A 20,615-nucleotide genomic window follows, 5' to 3' on the forward strand; every position below is an offset into this window, starting at 1 on the left:
GGCAAATAACAGACTAAACTGAGTCAGCTCTGTTAACTACAACAGAGTACTTCGTCTCATGCTATTAGTATAATTTCTGTGCTTGAGAGAGAAAGTTAATGCTTCATTGTGCACAACAGCGCTGTGTTGAAGTGAGCAGCGGGAGAGGTAGTAAGATGTTATCAGTATTGTCAGCAGAGTTCTGTGGTGTGTTTGGCTTAGTGAACTTGCAGCAAACGGCGCTAATAAAGCTAACAACTAAACACACAGCAGGACTGAGTTTGTTTTCAGAGGAACGAACTGCAGTTCAATGTGACAGCTAGAGTCTGACTGACACATTGGTTAGCTGATATTATCCGCCACTTAAATGAAATTCTACTTTTTTAATGACATAATAATGTACAAATAGATGCTTAGAATAGCAATAACATAATTCCAAGCAAAGTGACTGTTCCAGTGCACAGGTGTCATTAATGTCAGCAGGGCTCCAATGTTTATAGTTGGGAATACATTTACTGAAGTACTTCAGCTGAGTACAACTTGGAGGTAAAAATACTGTAAATGCTAATACTTTAATTAACCACGATTAATAATAATGAAGCAACTTTTTTTGGCTCTGGTTTTTCTGGTTTTCTACTTCAGCAAAACATAGCACTCACACACAAACACACTCACAGGCACTAAAGACTAATGTGTTATTCGTGTTGATTGAACAGCTGCACACCTTCGGACCGATGGATTACGAGAGTCTCCAACAGGAGCTCGCTCTGAAAGCCCCTCTTTGGAAAAAGGTGTCCCCCACTGAGTCGCACGAGGACAGCTCCACCACTGTAGTCTATAGGATGGACACGGTCGCCAAGTGAAATTTAAACAAAGAAAGAAAAAAGGACACCCTCACACTCCCACCTCGATTGATCTCTCTCCCCACCTCTTGCAACATCATCACCGTGTTTCCTCACCCTTTAATATTTATATATAAATTATGTAGAGGATTATTTATTGCTTGTGAAGCGGTTACTGTGTGGACGAAGCTTCTCTTTGTTTTTATTTGTGACGGAGGGTTACTGCTTGTTAATTTTTGCTCTGAACTCCAAATGAACTCGTAGCCTCTGCCTGCTTATTGCCTTAGTGTGTGTCTGTGTGTGCGTAGGATCTAATGTACAGTGTACAGGATGTTTAAATCTCATCTGGTTGTGTTTGACGATCCTCTTCAAGGATGTAGGCTAAGGGTTGATTTGAAATTCAGTTTTATTTTAAGCAACCAAAAAATCTAATTAAAATGTATGAATGTGTTTGCACGTGTGGAGCTTCAGTTAACCAGCTTTTAGACCAACAATCTTTAAATCTGCATTCAGACCACTTTGTAGGAACGACTGCTTCATGTAGCTCACACTGATTTTGAATGCAGATGCTGGATGAACTGTAGCAGGTAATGAAAATTGATTTAAAGGATTTTTGATGGGAAGTTTTGAGTCACGGAGCACATTCTTAACATATGTTTGTTGTTAACGCAGCAGTTTGGTGACATAGTTTCTCATTTAAAAAAAAATAAAAGAGAGAGAGCTTGGAAGGAGGCAGATGTTAAGTTTTCCCAATGTTACATTCTGGACTTTTGAAAGGAGAAATCAACCCCAAAACTTAAAGGTGCAATGTGTGAGAATTTTAGTGGATGCTAACCAGCTAGCAGTGGCCCATTTCGGTCCAAAGTTCCTGTGCTAGCGGTGTCAACATCAACAGTCAGCTGGTCCTCGACACCACTAGTTGCACGGATAACTGGCTAATAGCAGCTACAGTGGGCAGCAGTAAGCTTTCATTCCTGTGAGAATGAATTGGTGGCCAAATCTGATATATTGCACCTTTTTTAAAAAATGTTTTTTTTAAATAATTATTTTAGTCACTTTCACTGCTCTGTTCTTGTTGGAACTAGAGCTGCAACAATCAGTAGATTAATTCGTTAATTGTCAACAGATTTAATAGGTGCCTGAGTGCGTAAAATGTAAAAGTTCTCTGATTCCTGCTCCTTAAATGTGCATATTTTCTGGTTTCTTTACTTCTTCTGACATTAAACTGAAAATCTTTTGGGTTTGTGGACACTAACTTTGGTTTTAGACATTTTCGCCATTTTCTGACAGTTTGTAGACCAAACAACTAATCCATTAATTGTCAAACCAGAGTAAACATCAGTTGCAGCCCTGGTCTAAGGACCAGGAACACTTTTAGTCCTCATACTGCACTTTTTCAATTGCCGCAGTTACTTTTAATGGTAAACATTATTAAGAATAACTCTGAAGTAGAGCATCATTTGTGCCTCCTTCCACATCTTTAAAAAGATAAAGCTCCTGCGAACTTCACAACTTAGAAGCAGAGTCAAGGTTGAGAAACCCATCAAGAAAACGTATTTAAAAGAGAAACTGCTATTAAAAAAAAGGGCTAACCCGCCAGTATTTGTGCCTGGACCGCAGTTGGGGCTGATTTTGCTCATGCAAAAAGCTTAGGAGCCGTGCAATGACTTAAACACAAGCTGCTTAAAAGACTCTGCATCATTCTGAGCTGCTGTTGAGCTTAGACGAACAGAGAGAGAGTGTGTGTCTGTGTGTGCGGCTGGTTGCTCCGTGTTTGTCGAGGTTGGCGAGTTAACCCAGTGTGACGCCAGCAGAGCGAGTGCTGCGTGTTCATTGATGCAGCCGCTACGTAAAGCACCTCGTAGTTAGCGCAGGCCTGACCAGTCCTCACACAACCGTTAACTTCTCCACTGTGAGCAGGTGACTGCAGGGTTTATCTGCAGGTTTGACTGGGCGTTGTTCCAAAACCATCACTGCATGTTTACGCTGCGCACACAAATACACTGTTGTTCAAGCAGGATGCCTTCGTCGAGAAAACTGAGCTGCTTTCCACAAAGACCGAGAAATGTAAATGTAAAGTATTCACCATATTTAAAACTGCTGGAATTTTAAAGCTTTAAGGGAAACAAAGTTAAAATGTCTGTTCTGAAAAATTCAGCCTGTACTTGAAATAATAGACACAGAGCGGCAGGTAGAGCTGGGTGTCAAACCTGAATACTTCTGTTGTGCTGCTTGAATCAGAAAACTGCCTCAAATTGGCATGGCATTGCAAAAAGAAAAAGATAGCAAGTGATGTTGGATTAACGGTGCAATATGTAAGATAAGACCAGAGTTTAAAACAATCAGAAGTTCACTGAAATCAACAGAATGTAAATTGTAGTGTCAGCAGCCTGTATTGTCTCAAGTCCTAGTTCTCTTAGGATAGAGAGAAATACACTCAAAAAAGTTATATTTTCACACCTTTTTTCTTCGCTTTAAAGAAAAGTAAGTCAATCTTCTGAAACAGTTACTTTAGTGATGTTTGGATCGACCTTTGACAGGCAGTCAGTCTTCACACATTGCACCATTTAAAGCCTCTTAAATGCAAGTGGACTCTTTTTTTTCTGCCCTGAAAAAGTTTTGAGAGCTTTAATCTAGTGTGCAGATACTTTCCTGTTTTTCTTAAACCCGTGAAAACATCTGAACTCTTTCTCTTTACCATCAGATATTCATGACGTCAGATAAACAGCAGTTTGAACTAAAACCTCCCTCGTTATTAGTCAGAAACTGTAGTGTTCATGTAGGTCTCGAGAAGACGTTACAGCCAAATTCTTGCCCAAATTTTGTACAAGTTCTTGTACAGCTGCTTTTGTTCGGGCAACATTCAACACTCAGTGGTATTTTATTTCTTTCATTTCAGAGTTCATATTTCTCAAAGTAAAGAAACTAGTCATGATGGAAACCACCCAGCTCTACCAGCAGACAAAAGAGAATTTATACTTTCAGCCCTCAGAGGGAACAGAAACTTGGAACTGCAGTATGAAACAGAGTCGAATAGTTCACCGATCCAGAAATGTTTTTCTGGATACTCAATAAGTGTGTCAGTATGCAAACACACACACACACACACACACAATCAGTATTGTTTGTAAATCTCTCAAAGTGTTACTCTTCATACTTTACTGTACTTCTGGATGTACATATTGGCGGGTGTATATAGCTTGTAGGGATCTGTGATAATCCTCAGCAGCAAACCAGAATGTGTGTTTATTAATAATACACTTCAGACGTTCCGAATTTATCATAATGTCTTCTCCAGGAAGTAGAAATACTTGCACATGACTGTCATGTCAGCAGATGCCTTAGATGTCGCTCTACTGTGACTTTAGTGTGTGTGTGGGGGGAGTTAAATCTGTTTTATCCAATCGTTGTTTAAACTGTAAAACTGGTGTGTGGTGTGTTTGGCACTGGGTTTGACTTGAGCTCAAAGTGACACTGCTGGAGCCAATAATTCCCTGTTATTATGTGTCGTGTGAAGTTTTTTTTCTTTTGTGTTATTTTCATGTTAAAGACTTTCTGTTAGAGGTATTATTTTACTGTTTTTTAAGTTTCTGCTCTTTTTTTCTGGAGGTACAAAGTATTCAAAAGCCTCTAGCGTCATTAATTCTTCGCGCAAATGTTAGAAGAAAAAAAAGTTTTTCTAGCTGCTCCTGCGGTGATTTCTTCAGTCCTCGTGCAGCGCTTCCAAACAACCTCACACTCCATATCTAATATATCAATATAGTACCATTATCATCATATGAGACAATATGGAACCAGGTTCTTTAGCCAGTTGGGTCCAGGCTCTTTAGATGGTTGGGACCAGGTTCTTTAGCCGGTTGGGTCCAGGTTCTTTAGCCTGTTGGGTCCAGGCTCTTTAGCCGGTTGGGTCCAGGTTCTTTAGCCGGTTGGGTCCAGGTTCTTTAGCCGGTTGGGTCCAGGTTCTTTAGCCGGTTGGGTCCAGGTTCTTTAGCCAGTTGGGTCCAGGCTATTTAGCCGGTTGGGTCCAGGCTCTTTAGCCGGTTGGGTCCAGGTTCTTTAGCCAGTTGGGTCCAGGCTCTTTAGCCGGTTGGGACCAGGTTCTTTAGCCAGTTGGGTCCAGGCTCTGTAGCCGGTTGGGTCCAGGCTCTTTAGATGGTTGGGACCAGGCTCTGTAGCCGGTTGGGACCAGGTTCTTTAGCCGGTTGGGTCCAGGCTGTATCTGGGAACAAAAGCATTCATTCCAAAAGTTAAATCACTGATACTTAAAATAAAATGGCAAACTTACAAGACTTTGCTACGTTCGAACATCTCGGGTCTCTAATTCTTCTTCTGTTCTTAAATGTTCTGTCGCAAACTGTGGGTTCCCTGTCGATACACTACAGTGGAGACCTCTGGTGGTAGCAAAATACTGTGAAGAAATATGTCGATCTCATTAGCTGGAGCTCAGCGGTGCACTTCCTTTGGTCCTGATCAATACATCAGCTAGGTGTGAAGTTGAACAGATGAGCTATTTTCAATACGGACAAAGAACTTTTCAGTTAGATGCAAGAAGCTGAGTTTGGTTGTTTGTCTGCTTGTAAAGAATTTATCCATGAATCTGGTTGTTTTCTGCAGTGTGCTGAAATCAGTATTCATTGGACAGGGCTTCCCTCTTTATTCCTTAAGAGTTTCATCAAATCAAACCCAACTGTTCATACAGTTTATGGCTGTTGTTTGTCCTGCTACAGTCGTATTTAAAGAAATTTTTGCTAAAATGTGAAACTATATTAATAACCGACTCACAGTCCTAACAGATGAAGTGATGCAAGATTGAAAGCAAAGGAAGAAAAACTCTCTTGTGGTCTTTGTTACTACACTGGGGAAGCGGAATGTACCACTCCAAGAGGAGGAGGCAGAGGAATAGTCCAAGTGGTCTGCCACTCCTGCGCTTGATTAATTAAAACCATGTGCACTTGAAAAAGAGATTGTCAGAAGATTCAGTCGTGTTCTTGGATAAAATAAGACAACAAGAACACAATAAATTGAATGCATGTGATTATATCTCGTACCACCTGTAACTGCAGATGGATTAAGGATTATAACTTCAGTGCAGAACACCAGATGCTGCACAAGTAGATGAACTTCAGTGATCTACTTCATTTTCTTTACCGGGATAAATTCTGCTTCTTTAAATGAGTCATGGAGAGAAACACTGGAGACGGTTAATGAGAGAAAACATCAGATGTGATCGGCTTAATTTCAGTGTCTCATCTCAACCTCCGTTGATCTGGTTTTGACTTTTGGACAAGAAGTCAGTCATGTATGTCGGCTTTCTGATTTGAGACTGAAGAGAATCATTCGCTTTTATCCAATGATATGTAAGCGTTTAATTTCTTTGCTGAAAGGCTGATTTAAGAAGCAGTGTCTGCATGAAAACTGGACCAGACCAGCACAGACTGGTTTCATTTTAAAAGCTTCTTCTCTCTTCGCTCGCTTCAAATTCAACATTTCTCTCTACAATCACAATCATGACAGAGAGGCTTTTGAATGCACACACCAGTATTTGAATGGAAATCATCTGATTTTTATTGTTCGTGTCATGTTATTCATCCTCTTTTCATTTCAGTTTTTTGTCTTGAGTTCTCATTCTCCCTCTTGCATGCATATTTTTGTATGATTTAATAAATGTGTTTTTAATCCCATGTAATCAGACAGTTCATTTGATTCATTTGATTTCACATGTCTTTTTTTATATACATGTTGATCTGTGTCTCCTGCATCAATTGTGACGTGGAAAATTGCATATGAATTTTAGCGTGAGCTTGGAATTGTGAGCTTTGGTCAAATAATGCAGAATCGCCAGCAGATACTGTAAAGACTGGAGACTGAAAAATATCCAGAAAATGCACATTTGAATTGAAATATCTTAAAAAGAGAAATCAAAAACTTCCTCCAGCCATCGGCGGATGAAGCCGTGCAGTTCCAAGCTCACGCCTGTCAAACTTTTACATGTTTTTGTTTCTTTTTTCTGTCCACATGGTTGTAATTCTGTATGTAAAGTCTCCATAAAACCCCATAAACTGTCATGACGGCACTTGAGTTTCTTTGTGGCTGTGACGGACTCGCAGTCTGGACAGTGAACATGGTGTTTTCTTAGACTTGGTGTCTGTTGTACAAACTCTAATAAAACACTGTTATCTATCAGTGAATCTCTCTGCGCTCGTACATGTTCTTTATTCAGAGACGTTTTCAGACTGACTGCTGCAAAAACACTCTTCAAAAGCAAACAGTCCACTTTTTTTTATCATTCAGTTAAACCAGAGTGTTGAACTTTTGTCTCCCCCTTGTAGCGGTTCGTTTTCTCTGCCCTCAGTTCTTTATTGTTTCTGTACCTGGAAGTCGTCAGAAAGCCTTTAAGACTTTTAAATATTGCAGAAAACAAATCTCTGTGATGAACACAAGTTTATGATACTGACAGGTGTAGTTCATCAAGGTAAACTCCACAGATGAACACGGCTTTTGTGATTTTAGAAGTGTTGATTAAACTTCACAATAACTAACAAGTTCTGTATAAAAAGTTGTAAAGCCAGAGTTGGAATAGTCTGTATCTAAAGACGCGCTAATTAGTAGGAGAGTCTCATTGTTTGCTGTGGTGACATTTAATGTCCCTGACAACCTCTGTAGTCTCAGTTAGCCACTTGTTAGCAACCTGAGAGCATTATAATTCAATTCTGGGACATTTATTGATGTATTTTATGTTGTGGAACAAAACGAGAAACTATCTTAACAGATCTTATTTCAGGAATTTAACCGAAAACAAATTCAGAAAAGTCAAAGACTGATTTCTGGGTTTTAGAAATAAAAACTTCAAACATCTCTGCAGTCGTCATTAGCAGTGTGAGGGTGAAATGTTGCACATCAGGTTCTGCAGCGTTTACTGACAACACAACAGTCTGGATACAAATACAGGATGTTGTTTGTTCTCGTCTGCAGACTGAGAGCAGAAAGTCTGCAGGTCCTTAAATCTTATAAACGTCAGGCCGTAAAGTTTTCAACATGCTCAACAAGTGTAGATCAATTAATCCACATGTAGGTTTCCTGATATGTTTCTATTATATATGATCATATTAATTAACTGCACGTTTTTAATTAGACGTCTTCATTATTATAAGTGATGGTGCTCATTAATTCTGAGACATCTGGGGCAGCAGCAGCTCTGCAGGGGGTTGACCTGAGGTCCAGAGGTTTACATGTTCAAGACCCAATCGGACCAGTTTGTGGCGCCTCCTACAGGGCGTGTGTGAGTCCTGTTTTTGTATTTGTGTATCTCTGGTCTGTGTATGTAAAAGAAGCAACAGCGTTTAAAAAAAAAAAAACTGAAATTCTCTGTAAATATGGTTATTTTTAAAGTCTTCCTTAAAGCCTGGTTCCATTATAAATGCATATTTAACCGCCATGAATTAAAACACTGTGATAGTTTAATATATTCTGTCAGATGTGAGGGCAGCTGCTGGTCTGTGAATGTTTCCACCTCCTGAAGTTTTTGTCTGTAGGGAGTGATTGACTCCTGTCTGATGGTAAGTCCTCACAGGATCTGTGTGTTCAGAAGATTCAGTCTCGTCGCTGCAGGTGGAAATGTTGTTGTGACCGAGTAGATGTCGCTTCAGCCGAGGGGAATTCTCTTTCACGATGTAAAAAGAGCTGCAGCGAGAAATCCATCAACTATTTTGATGTTTGATTTTATTGTTTCAGGCTAAAATGTCAAAACATTTGCTGATTGCAGCTTCAATTGTGTGAAGATTGTGACTGTAAATGAAGAGTATTTGGGTTTTAGACTGTTATTTGGACAAAAGAAGCATTTTAAGCTGTAACATGTAAATCAATATATTTTCTTTTGCTGCAATGTTATACACCAACTTCAGGTTTAAATCTGGTGATATTCTGTGTTTTTCTTCTTCCTTTTTGTCGTTTCTTGTCCAAAAACTCTTGAAAATGCATCAGTGAGCCACACTGTTGTACCTTCATCACTTTAAAAACACCCTCTGGAGTTTATTTTGATTAGATTTAACATCGTTTTGTCTGAATAGAACAGAAAACATGTTTTTCATCCACCGCTGAAAATAATCCCAGACAAATTCACTGTTCTCTCCTGTTTAATATTTTCTGAAAGCCACAGTGCTGAAATAAATGAGCCTGAAGAAGAAAAACACCAGTTTGATCCTTAAAGATTAACCTGAGAATGAATGACGCTGAAACTGAATTTTCCTCAGAGCTGCTCAGAGATTTTAACATCTGTCACTGAACCCCAGCTAGTCCGCCGGTGAAAGCGGTGACTGAATCTGTGTTTGTCTGATGTTTGTGGCGGTGGTGAAGAACAGGATGACTCTGTGCTCCGTCTGTTTCTGTCTGCAGGTGAAGTCCGTCATCAACCTGCTGTTCGCCGCCTTCACCGGAGACGTCTCCGCCCTGAGGAGGTGCTCACACTCTCTCACGTTTACTCACATATTTGCCCTAAAAGAGTCCAGGTGTTAGTTCACCTCTTATAAACTGTGTGTAATCACTGTTTTGATGGTGAGAGATGACTTCCCTCTCTTTACACTTTGGTGACCTCAAGTGGCAACAAGAGAAAAGATTTAAGGAGACGTGATGGAAGGTGTTTCTTTGTGTTGCAGGTTTGCGCTGTCGTCCATCGACATGGAGCAGCGGGACTACGACTCCAGGACGGCGCTCCACGTGGCCGCAGCTGAAGGTGAGCTGCAGCCTCGACTCAGTCTGTACCGACAAAACTGTTTGTTTTTTTTAAATTAAATGTTTGTCAGAAGAAGTAGTCAGATATTTTTCACTTCAGTATTTCTACCCTCTGCTCTGCTTCAGGACACACAGAGGTGGTGCGCTTCCTGCTGGAGGCCTGCAAGGTGAACCCGGTACCCAGAGACAGGTGAGTCCAGACCCGATGTCGTCAGTGTGGCCTTCTCCACCCTTTTTACCCCATCAGTGTTTTAATGAAGCAGAACTGTTTCATGTTAGTCTGGATCTTTAGCAGCAGCATGTGAAATCAAGTCCTACTTTTTTTTACCGAGGGATCGTGACAGTTTAGGATGTCGGTAGCTTTCTTTTTCTTTTTTTTCTTTTTCAGATTAATTTGCAGAATCTCTCTCATTCTGTCAGCTTCATTTCATCTCTTGTTTAGGAGAATTTAGTCAGTCTGGTCCTTTCTGGTATTTAAAGAGGTTGATCAGCTCGCGCACCGACTATAAATCGATTTTCAAAGCAACTTGTCTATTTGAATCAGGTTTCAGATCGACAGGTTTTATCATCTGTGTGTATATAACCTACAAACAGCTTCAGATAAGCTGTTGATACAAAACCTGGATTCAAAATGTCCCTGTTCACCCAAAAATCATTTGTTATCTCCTCATGCTGATGGAAAGTCAGGTGATGTTTCATCGTCCACAAAACATTTGAGGAGCTTCACAGTAGAACTGAGTTGTAGCTCAACAGAAGTAAATTGTGTTTTAAAAAGTAAAGAAACAACCCCAACAAAATATAAAATGTCTCCGTACAGCTCGTCTCCAAAAGCCAACACGTATTCGAGAAGACGTTGTTTACATCCTGGATGTTGTCGAGCTCGTTCACCCACTTCACTGCTAACACTTTTTATTTATTTTGGCCTTTGTGGCGTTATTGTTAGAACAGCTTTAGATAGATAAGTAAAGGGTCCCCAGGCCGGGACTCGAACCTGTGGCCGCTGCAGCCACTGAGCTGAACAGCGCCCCCGAGTGGTGGCACTTTTAGCGTAGCAGCTTGTGAAAATAGTGTAAATAACATCTTTTCAAATCGATTTGGGACATTGACACTTGAACTTCCCATCAGCATCAAGACTTAAGTTTTCATTTTTGGGTGAACTTTTCCCCGAGGCAACATTATCTGAACTCAAGTATCTGAATACTTTCCTCCGCCTTGTTTCTCTTCGTGTACAGGTGGGGCAACACGCCGATGGATGAAGCGGTGCAGTTCGGCCACCACGACGTCGTCACCATCCTGCAGGAGCACCACGACCGCTTCACCCCGTCCGTCACCGACGACAAGGACAAGGAGAGCGCCGAGCACAGTCTGGACAGCCTGCTGTGAGGCCAACGCACCAGTGTTTCCTACCTGCTTTACGTTTCGTGTCGCGTCAGCCGGCTGCACATCGCTGCTGCTCCTCCTCCTCCTCCTCCTCCTCCTCCTCCTCTCACGATGTTAAAACTGTGTTGCGTGTTTTAGATTTGAACGACACAATATCTATAATAATATCTGTACTGAGACGTTTACGGCACATTACTCGTGTAATCACAGGAGCTAGACTGTATCGGTGTGTTAGTTTAGTTACACCTTCTGTTGTGTTAGTGTAGTGAGACAGTGAGGTGTGTGTGTGTGTGACTTCATGACGCGTCTCTGATTGTGTACGTGTGATGCGAATGTATTTTTACAGAGGCAACAGAAGGAGTATTTATTTCACAGAGACTTTTTAAACTATATAAATCATCGTATAGATCGTTTGAGGGAAAGGAAAGCTCTTTATTTTTTTTGTCGTCGTAGTTACATTGTTCCTTTAAAACCTGACAGAGATTGTTGACGATGTTTCCGTATGAAGAATATTGTATTTTTGCTAATTGGTTTCACACGTCTCCAGTTTCCTGCGCGGATTTATTAATGCAGCGATGATTCAGTGTGAACTTTCTCGCAGCGATTCTTTACAGACGTGATGTTTCCTTTGCTTCTGGAGAAGATCTGATCCAAATCAATGTCTATGAATGTACTTTAAAGGAGCAGTTCACCCAGCTCAAGCTCGACATTTCTGGAGCTTCACATCAAAAAAAAGAAAAAAACAGTGTTGCAGCGTTCTCCTAAACAACTGAAAGAGATGGAGACTTAATTTAAAATGTAAAAACGGCCCCATAGAGTCGTTCAGCGTAATAGATTGCTGCAGGAAAGAGTCCTAAACTCTGAAGTTTAGCATATTTGCATTTCTGGTTTTGTCATCCTGAATTAGTTTTTTCAATATGGAAAACATAAAGTACATCAGTAAACACCCCACCTGTGAAATCTGAAGCATTTAAGTGTCCCAAAAAACCCCTCAGATTGGCTTCGCACAGCTCGTCTGGTGTAATCAAAGTCTCCCGAAGCCCCGAGATCCCAAATCGATTTAAAAAGATGTTATTTACACCCTTTTACTATGCTGAAATCTTCACTGCAGCCGCTGAGCTAAAAGCATCAACGCACCTCTCGTCTGATATGGGTGCTCCAGCTTGACCACATGTCGAGGGTTTAAACAACATCGTTTTCAAATCAGTTCTGGATCTCTGGGCTTCCGTAGACAACTGCACAGATGTATGGAAGTTCTGGTTCTCTCGACAAAAAGCCTAAAAGATTTTTGAAGTTAAAGACACTGACATGTTTGGTTCAGCTGGATGATCTTCACAGCAAAAACTGAACCACTTTTGTGATTTTCAGAGTGCAAATTAAATCACTAGAATCGATCTGTTACACTGAACGACTCTTCAGCTGTTTTAGCAGAACGCTGCGACACTGTTTCGCTGCGATGCTCCAGAATTGTTATCTGGAATCTTTCCATCATGCTGACGAGATGATGACTGGGGATTTATTTTTTCATTTTTGGGTGGGCTGCTCCTTTAAGAATGTACCAAACTGTCCTCGCTGACATGTCGTTTTTGAACAAAATCATACGAATATAAATGATGCATATTGTACAATAACTGTAACCTGAACTGAACATAACGTGTCGACACTCAGGCTTCAAGTCGTGCTGTAACAATCCAAAGTGGCAGTTTCTCGTGGTCTCACTGTAGCGCTGTATTTCCTGTAAACCAATTTAAAAATATGTACAGTATATATTTGTTTTACATAGATAAGACTGTGATTGTTGGAGTTGGAAGAAGTGGACACAAAGTCGTTTAACGGTAAGATTAAGTATGACGCACAATGTGGAGCCACAGAAGTCACAAATGTCAATAACGAACTACCTGATGAGTCAGAAGTTTAGTTTAGTACCAAGTGTAAATGACAGAATAATTTACAGATATAATATGTAACATTTCTGCATTAAAATGTCTAAAAAACAACTTGAGTTTTGTACTTTCATCGTCCAGAATGTTTCCAGTTACGTTAAAACGTGAAGAATCCACAATTATTCAAGCTAAAGGTGCGTTTTAGTTCAAAGCTCAGCGGAAAGAAATTAATGTTCGCTGGAATGAATTCAGATGTTTATTTTTAATAAACAAAAGTAAGGCAAATTCTACAGTACAGGATTGTGTTGATGCCCACAACAGCAGGATTTTCATTTTCAAGTCAGCCGGTGCAAATATTCGACTGGAAAATGCCTTTGAAACAACAGAGGAAATACATTTTTACATCGTCATGATATATACATTTGGTAAGAAGCTATACATGCTATTTGTATGTCATTATGAACATAATACTCATACGTAGCCAATCACTGGTTCTAATACATTCATTCACCGCACTGTCAGTGCACTTTTTCAGTAGCAGCTACTCGTGTCGACACAGAAGCTCTGAGAAGGCGACATCGGGCAGTTGGGAAAGTTGAGGAACTCGGAGAAGATTTCCTGAAACACCTGACAAGTTTCCGACTAGAAGAGAAGAAGAAAAGATTTAGTTTAAAGGTTGATAACATTTATATGTAGACAAATAATACAGAACTACAGAGCTTGATTGTGAATTTATAACGTTAAAACGTTTGTCGGGTGCAAAATTATTGTTCTCATCTCGCTGACAAATCGTTACACACCTGTGATTTGTGTTCACGACAGCAGTGTTGCAAGTTCCAATTTCTACATGATGTTGCTTTAAATTGAAAAACTAATCATATTTAATTGGCTTTTAGTTTTTAATTGAACTTCTATAATATCCAACTCACATTCCAGTCTCCGTCTATCTCCATGTCCATCAGGGGGTTGTCCCTGGGTGGAGACGGAGGTGGCGTCGGACAGCTGGAGGAAGAACACACAAAATACAGGCAACAATAAGGGTCAAAGGTGTTTATACCTGATGTGTGTTTTTAGATTAATTATTATCGTCGTACTTACTCCGACACAGGAATCTGAGTCCTGTTGACGTACCCGTCCACGACTTTTTTCGGTGCCGAAATTGCTGCGTGAACAGACGTGATCAGGAATCATTAGAGGGCAAATGATCACAAAAGAAAATGTACGTTACTAGAAAACATGGAGAACCTCCGCTAGTCGAAACAAATATTAAAAATCTGTTAGAGAGGGTGAGGATTACTGGTTTTATCAGACAATACAAGAATAATCTGACTGTTTTGGACATTTATCTGTAGTCCCAGAGGAGAAAAAAGACAAATCACTGTCTTGAAACTAATTTCATGTTCTTATAACATTGTGAGTCAAAGTCGAGCAGGAAACGATACCAGATTTCTTGTAGTAGCGTCCAAAGGCGGCGTCTTTGGGGATGTCTGGGTAGAGATAGAGCAGAGGGTTCCTGGTCATGTTCTTCTGGGCTCTCAGGCTGTAGTGGTAAATGATGTCCGACACACACATGTTCACCAGCTCCACCTTGGTGTATGGCTGCACTGAATGCACGTGCGGCTCTGCAGGACGACCACAAACAAACACGGGAAGATGTTGTAAGATGTTTCGTAACAGGGTTTTCATTTCAGCGGCAGTAAATCGAAGCTGTCGAGCTCCAGGTGTACAGATAACGTACCACCGTTGGAGTGCTCCACCCAGCTGAAGGTGATGGCTCCGTCTTTGTTGCTCTCGCTGAAGCGCAGCAGGAAGGTGCCGGTGGGTTTTTCCTGCAGCAGCGCCTTCGTGCTCTCCCTGCTCACGAAGCCCATGATGGAACTGAAACAAACATGACGTGGTCTAATTTACTGCTGACGACGAGTGTCTCTCGATAGTTACTGTTAATTTTATTGTGGACTGATGGCAGCCTGCGGGTCACGTTGGCTGAGATGACTCTTACCCGTCCTGCCAAAGATCCACCAGGTGCTTTTTGATCAGATCCAGGATTCCATCGATCCAAGCCCAGGCACTCTCGTTCTGTCCACACAGGAAACATCAACACGCAGAGACGCTGGTTAGTCATGATGAGACACACACATAAACAAAATACATAAACTTCCATATAGCAAGAATCTTCCTAAACACTCACCTTGGAGAATTTGTTCCAGTGAACGAGATCAAGATCATCTGTGAAGAAACCAAGTTACATAAAGTCGTCGACTCCTCTGTCCTGAATCTCACTCACATGTTTTATTACAATTTTCAGTAGAATCAGTTTCTATAACAGGAGCTGAGCTTCTGCGACAAAGTGAGACTATCTGTGGAAGAAGCGATCAAACACTCACCCACAATTTTTTCTCTTATCATTGACAGCTGGTGCTCGTCGAGTCCCCGCTGGCCAACAGTCAGAAACTGCCAGCTGATAGCCTGCGACATCTGCTGCCAGGTGAGCGGAGGAGGGTCCAAAAACATTGACAGGTTCTACAGAACAAATACAGACTTTTATTACAGTCTCACCTTCTTCTCATCTAATGCTCAGTACAGATCAGGCCGGAGGTACAGATCAGGAAGTGACACTGCTCACAGCCCAAACTTCACCCTAATTGCTTAACAACTACTGGACTTAAGGCTTAAATTAAACAACAAGGAAAATCTGTTAATTCTGCTGGCAGCCCAAGATGTGATCTCATGTAATTAAAATGTAATTTCAGACAAGATAAGTTCGACTGTTGTGACGTGTGTTATCATGCAGTGAACTGATCGTTACCCTCGGCTCGCTGGTGGACACCATGTTGCACCACATGATGGTGGCCCAGGCACTGGAGGCCTGAATGGTGCTGGAGATCAAAACCAAAGGCAGGGAGCTGGCCTGGACCGACACAGGAGGAGGAAACCATTCAATAAATCACCTGACTGAACACCTGCAGCTCTAACAGGCCCTCCTCTTCCTCTACTGACATCTGAAGCGTGCTCACCTCGATGATACACTGCAGTCCGGCATGTTGGAGCTCCGTCACGAACTTAATGATGTGGAGTTCTTCAGTGACACCCAGACGATTGTGGTGAAGAAGAATCTGAAGTGCCCGCAGACGAAAACTTATCAATATTTCAGAATGAAGATTATAATCTAGGGTTGTTTCAGAGCACGTGTGTGTCGGTGATGTTGGTACGAGCCCACAACCTGCAAACCAAACCTACAGATTAATCAGCTAGTTGAGTTTTGACGTCTCCTCTTACCTCAGATGATACTTTGCTTTTTCCTTTTTCCTGTTTTGCTGCTTCCTTGATTGACTGAGAGAAGAGAAGAAAATGTCAGCATGAGCTTGAATACAGAGCTGTGTGTTTGTTTAATGACAGATGGACACACAGATTTAACTCTTTAAGAGCTCAATAGCTTGTGTAGTTTTATACCATGTGAGAAAATTCTGCCACCAGGCCTCCTCTGGGTGTGTCCACGTCCATCACCTTAGAGTCACCGCTGTTCAGGTCAAAGCGACGAAACCTGCAGCAACATCAGACGGCAGTTTGTCTCTGATGTCTATAAGAATATATAATCACATAAAGAAGGAAGACAGAGTTGTTTTGGCCTTTTCTTACCCTTTAACTGTCCTGGTTTCCTCAACATCCCTTATTTTTAGAAGAGAAAGGAAACACGTTAACAATGAAAATATGTTACATGACAACAAAAAGTCAAAAGGAAGATTTGTGTTTACGGAGAAATGATAATGTACTCGGATCAAAGTTGGACTTACTTGTCAAATACGGGTTTGACAGACAGCAGATACTTGAACTGTGGGAGGTTTACTAAGAACCTGGGAAGAGAAAGAAAACATACCGACACAATGAGCTTAGAAACAAAGTCATATTTCACACGTCTCTCAATAAAACGTGTGTGTTTGCAGGTTTTGGGGGATTGTGGGTAATGTATGCAACTTTTGAAAAGGAAGGAGAACAGAATACAAAGTTGATACTGTTGTATTTCCTGCATTTATTTGTTTTTAGGCTATAAAGAAGTGCAATGCTGCCAGCTACACTACCCACAATGCAACTGTTTTGTATTTTGATGATTATTGGAAATATATAATTAATTGCAATTATGTCAGTGAGGGTGATGTGACACGGAATACTCACGATCATCCCAGGCCGACTGTAAACACACGTTAATGCGTAAATATTGGTGGAATTACCCTTTAAAAACATCTGCTCCTGATGCCGACAGAGTGAGTGGAAACTTGTTAATCAATCTGTTGTGATCGCTCATCTTTCAGTGTTTTATTTGATTATTAATTAAGTTTGCTATTTATCCTGTTGTCAGTTATTATCAAAGGTTGCAGCTGAAACAACAACATAAACTGCATTTCCTGAATATCAGTGGTTTGATTTAAAAATCATAAAAAAAAATTTTAAAAACGGAAATTTTATAACCAATTTATGTGTAAAACCGCAGCACACACCGCATGGAAATAATGTAAATTGGAGACTGGCCTATTTTATGTAAGTGGAGCGGATCTCTGTGGCTCATACGCACCACTGAAACAAAGCTCTCTCACCTGGTGCAGCCAGTTTTATTGATTAAAGCAGCAGCTTGTTCGTTACGTGTTCAGAGTAATCAGCCTGTTACAGCACAGCGCTATGTTTGACACACACGCTCATTAAACACCCACCTTCTACCTACAATCTCTCCACAGTCCACGACTTCAGACCTCGATTTACAGTATCAGTTGAGTTTTGACCAGTTTTTCATGAGTCTCACCTCACTGTCATTGTGAATCTCACCCCGGTCTTCAGAATCAGAGGTCGCTGTGGTGAACTCGACATGATGGGTTGTTTCTCAACCACCAGAGCGCTGCAGAGCAACCACACAGCAAAAACATGTCAACAATATGAGAGTGTGTGTGTGTGTGTGTGTGTGTGTGTGTGTGTGTTGGTCTGTGTGTCTGTATTACATGATGCCATGTCTCACTTTGAGAGAAGTTTTGTGTACAAGGACAGCGTTAAAGTCTCAATTTCTGCCAAGGGAGCAGGAGAGTTGGCGGCGTCGGTGCTGCTGTACTTCTGGTTCTGCTCCTGCAGCTTCTGCAGCTGTTCGCGTACTTCCTGCAGCACTTCTGCCACAGTCGTGAACCTGAACGTAAAAAAAAGTTAGGACAGAAAGACACGTGAAAACATTAAAAGTCAAGGTCCCGCTGATAAGTTCTCACCACTTCTCCAGATAGTCCAGACGGGTGTCGACTGGACTTCCGATGCAGAACATCTGCTGCCTGCACTTCCACTCGGGCAGCTCCACATTTGTCAGAGTCACCACGATCTCCTTTGCCTCTTTTAAAATGTTCACCATCTGCTGCAGCAACATCTGCACGACAAAACCACAGAAGACTTTAAGTATGTCATGAGGAATTACAGCTGCGACTAATTATTGTTCTTTCAGTCATTTATCTGTTGATTATTTGCTGTTTTGCAATTACCAGAAAGTATAAAATTACCATAATTTGTCACTACGACACTACCTGCTTGGTTTGTGTGATAACGTTGGCCTGCTTGAGACATTCCTCCTCCACAACAGTGTGAGACTTGGCTAATCCAACATGCTGCTCGACTGGTGATGACAAATATGAGACACAAGTGAGACGTGACCTCACACCGAGCACATCACCTGAGTCTTTACGTCTCTGAACGCACCTTGGGTTTGCCAGGTCTGCTGTATGAAGCCAAGCTTTTCATTCAGGACCTCCAGCGCCTTTGTTTTCTTCTTTATTTCCTGCAGTAGAGAAATTAAGAAAAATTACGTTTTTTTTTCTCAGGATTAGGATTATAAAGAAAGTTACAGTCCAAGTGAGTTTACCAAAGTCTGCCTTTTCAGTTCGTTGACTTTGTTGTCTAGCTGCCGCCATTTTTGTTCCACAGCTGAGATGTTGCTACCCTGACGACAACAACAACAAAGATTACTTCACTCTTTTGATATTTATGGCATGCAGTGGTGATTCTGGCAAAACTGACTGTTAGTGCGAAAGAAGGATTAAAAAAGTAATGCTGTCAGGCCATAAAAACGATAATGATCAGTTGGCACAAATGCAGATGCAACAGTCTAACAATGGAATAGTCGAAAAATATCCTGACACCCCAGATCTTGATTAGTTTCCTGAAGTGCTCTTACTTGATCTGAGACTGAAGCCAGGATTTCCTTTTCCTCCTTTAGACACTCAGAGAGGATTATGGCCAAGTTCAGTGGCTGTTCTTGAAAGTGTTTCTAAGAAGAGAAGATCAGATTTACACAAAAGCAAGATGAATCTAAATAGAATATAAAATGTTAACAGAACAGCACGTCTGTCCTACCAGCAGGTAGTCTTTCATCCCTCGAAAATCGGGTCCCTGCAAGATGTTGTTCTCCTGCACAGAACGGTTCCACTGTTCGTCCAGAAACATCAGCAGTGCACACAAACAAGTGTTTGCTTTATTCTCATCCACAGCTGCTGAATCCCTGAAAGGAAATGTTAATTCATTCGTTCATTCATTCAAGGCATGTGAGTATCTACAGGTGCTGGATGAGGCCACACTTAGTGCTGAATTATCTACTACTTAATTTACAAATTAAGATTTTTTTCTGTCACCAATTGTAATCATCATTTATGTCTTTTTTCATGTGAAAACCTTTCACGGTTCCAGCTGTGGATGGTCGATGTATTAAGTCACATGTCTGCTGTTTTTACATTGTGTTATTCCGAATACTTGAACGTTACAGATAGATTTTCTTACTGTTATTTTTCTTTTTTTAAAGATCATAGTCGTGTAGTGAAAAATCTGGCGTCCATGAATATATTTTACCTCCTTCTACCTGTACCGGCCACATAAATCGAGGACCAGTCAGGCTGTATTTCAGGTACTAACACCTTGTCTTGTCTCTTGAATGAATTAATGGTTGAATGCAAATGTGTTCTGACTTTGTACTTGGACTGACACAAGCCAGCGTCCTGAGTCATAGGTCTGATGTGTTATTCTGAACACTTCCTCCTTCACACTGCAGGAACCCTGAACATCTCCGTGTTAGTCTTACCAGTCCTGGCTCTCTATCACGGTGCACAGGTAGTGGCGGATCTCTCTGGCGAGCCGCCCGTAGTACAGCTGACTCACCCGGTCCTGGAGGGCTGAATCCAGCCTCAGCAGGTCCTGCCACTGGGCCATGACTATAAAACACAGGTCGTGTTATAACAAGACAATAACACTACGACAAACTTATGCTATGTGTCTTTTATCTGACTTTTTTTTTTTTTTTTCAGACTAATAAATTACTAGCTTACTTAAAAAGTTAAGCTAACACTTGCGACTAGCTAGCTAAACGTTACGAATATTACTTTGAAATAAACTGAAATATGCGTCTCAAAACGAAAGTGTCCGCTTAACAAAGCTTTATAGTTTCATCTTCTATGTTTCCTCGCAGTTTAATTAATTAATCTTACCTGGTGGCTGTGATTATTGTTATTTGTCGGTGATCTGAGAGCCGTTGGTGTCTCTTAACTGCTTATCTGACTATACTGACAGCGGGGAAGGAGGAGGGGCTCGTTTATGTACCGGGCTCGCCCTCGGACCGTGTGATTTACCGAGAAAGTTGTCCGGACGTGCGGTGTCAAGTCAGCCGGTGCTTACACAGTTTGTGTTTCCGGTTTATAACACCAAAATATAACTCGTGTTTCTGTATACAGTTGATACACATGAACAATTTGTGGGGGTTTAGATTGAGGAGGTTATGTTTATTTAATAATAGTAAATT

General features: G+C 41.1%; 2 protein-coding genes across 6 annotated transcripts in view; one reads left to right on the plus strand and one right to left on the minus strand.

Annotated features, from left to right (window-relative positions):
- glsb (glutaminase b) overlaps positions 1 to 12,519 on the plus strand; it is a 35,040-nt gene extending 22,521 nt beyond the window's left edge. For 2 of the 5 annotated variants that reach the window (XM_037109308.1, XM_037109311.1), the window contains 4 exons: positions 9,213 to 9,274; positions 9,473 to 9,549; positions 9,675 to 9,738; positions 10,781 to 12,519. In XM_037109308.1, the coding sequence (XP_036965203.1) occupies positions 9,213 to 9,274; positions 9,473 to 9,549; positions 9,675 to 9,738; positions 10,781 to 10,931 (354 nt within the window). In that variant the 3' untranslated portion in view covers positions 10,932 to 12,519. Of the gene's footprint in view, positions 1 to 695; positions 7,010 to 9,212; positions 9,275 to 9,472; positions 9,550 to 9,674; positions 9,739 to 10,780 lie in introns of those variants that run through there. The other 3 variants (XM_037109310.1, XM_037109309.1, XR_005076867.1) reach the window with 2 other exon arrangements.
- Positions 12,520 to 13,054: 535 nt separating this feature from the next.
- On the minus strand, positions 13,055 to 20,467 carry LOC119025600 (signal transducer and activator of transcription 1-alpha/beta-like). Its single transcript, XM_037109304.1, has 24 exons — positions 20,305 to 20,467; positions 19,902 to 20,031; positions 19,184 to 19,328; positions 19,005 to 19,097; positions 18,693 to 18,770; positions 18,530 to 18,608; positions 18,358 to 18,446; positions 18,052 to 18,203; positions 17,814 to 17,975; positions 17,604 to 17,696; positions 16,603 to 16,662; positions 16,448 to 16,477; positions 16,262 to 16,352; positions 16,088 to 16,141; positions 15,826 to 15,924; positions 15,618 to 15,719; positions 15,196 to 15,331; positions 15,000 to 15,037; positions 14,811 to 14,887; positions 14,550 to 14,689; positions 14,254 to 14,433; positions 13,910 to 13,973; positions 13,741 to 13,813; positions 13,055 to 13,453 (listed from the first exon to the last, which is right to left on the minus strand). Exons 2-24 carry the CDS (start codon positions 20,027 to 20,029, stop codon positions 13,343 to 13,345), a joined length of 2,274 nt encoding a protein of 757 aa, XP_036965199.1. The 5' UTR covers positions 20,030 to 20,031; positions 20,305 to 20,467; the 3' UTR covers positions 13,055 to 13,342.
- Positions 20,468 to 20,615: the final 148 nt, after the last annotated feature.

This window comes from Acanthopagrus latus, chromosome 9 (assembly GCF_904848185.1).
Source record: "Acanthopagrus latus isolate v.2019 chromosome 9, fAcaLat1.1, whole genome shotgun sequence".
NCBI lineage: Eukaryota > Metazoa > Chordata > Actinopteri > Spariformes > Sparidae > Acanthopagrus > Acanthopagrus latus.

Excerpts from the sequence above, each read along its gene's own strand:
- LOC119025600 (XM_037109304.1), bottom strand. The coding sequence starts at position 20,029 with ATGGCCCAGTGGCAGGACCTGCTGAGGCTGGATTCAGCCCTCCAGGAC. Across the intron at positions 19,098-19,183 it reads GGATGAAAGACTACCTGCTG|AAACACTTTCAAGAACAGCC; the intron begins GTAGGACAGACG and ends TTCTCTTCTTAG. Across the intron at positions 18,609-18,692 it reads AACTGAAAAGGCAGACTTTG|GAAATAAAGAAGAAAACAAA; the intron begins GTAAACTCACTT and ends TCTCTACTGCAG.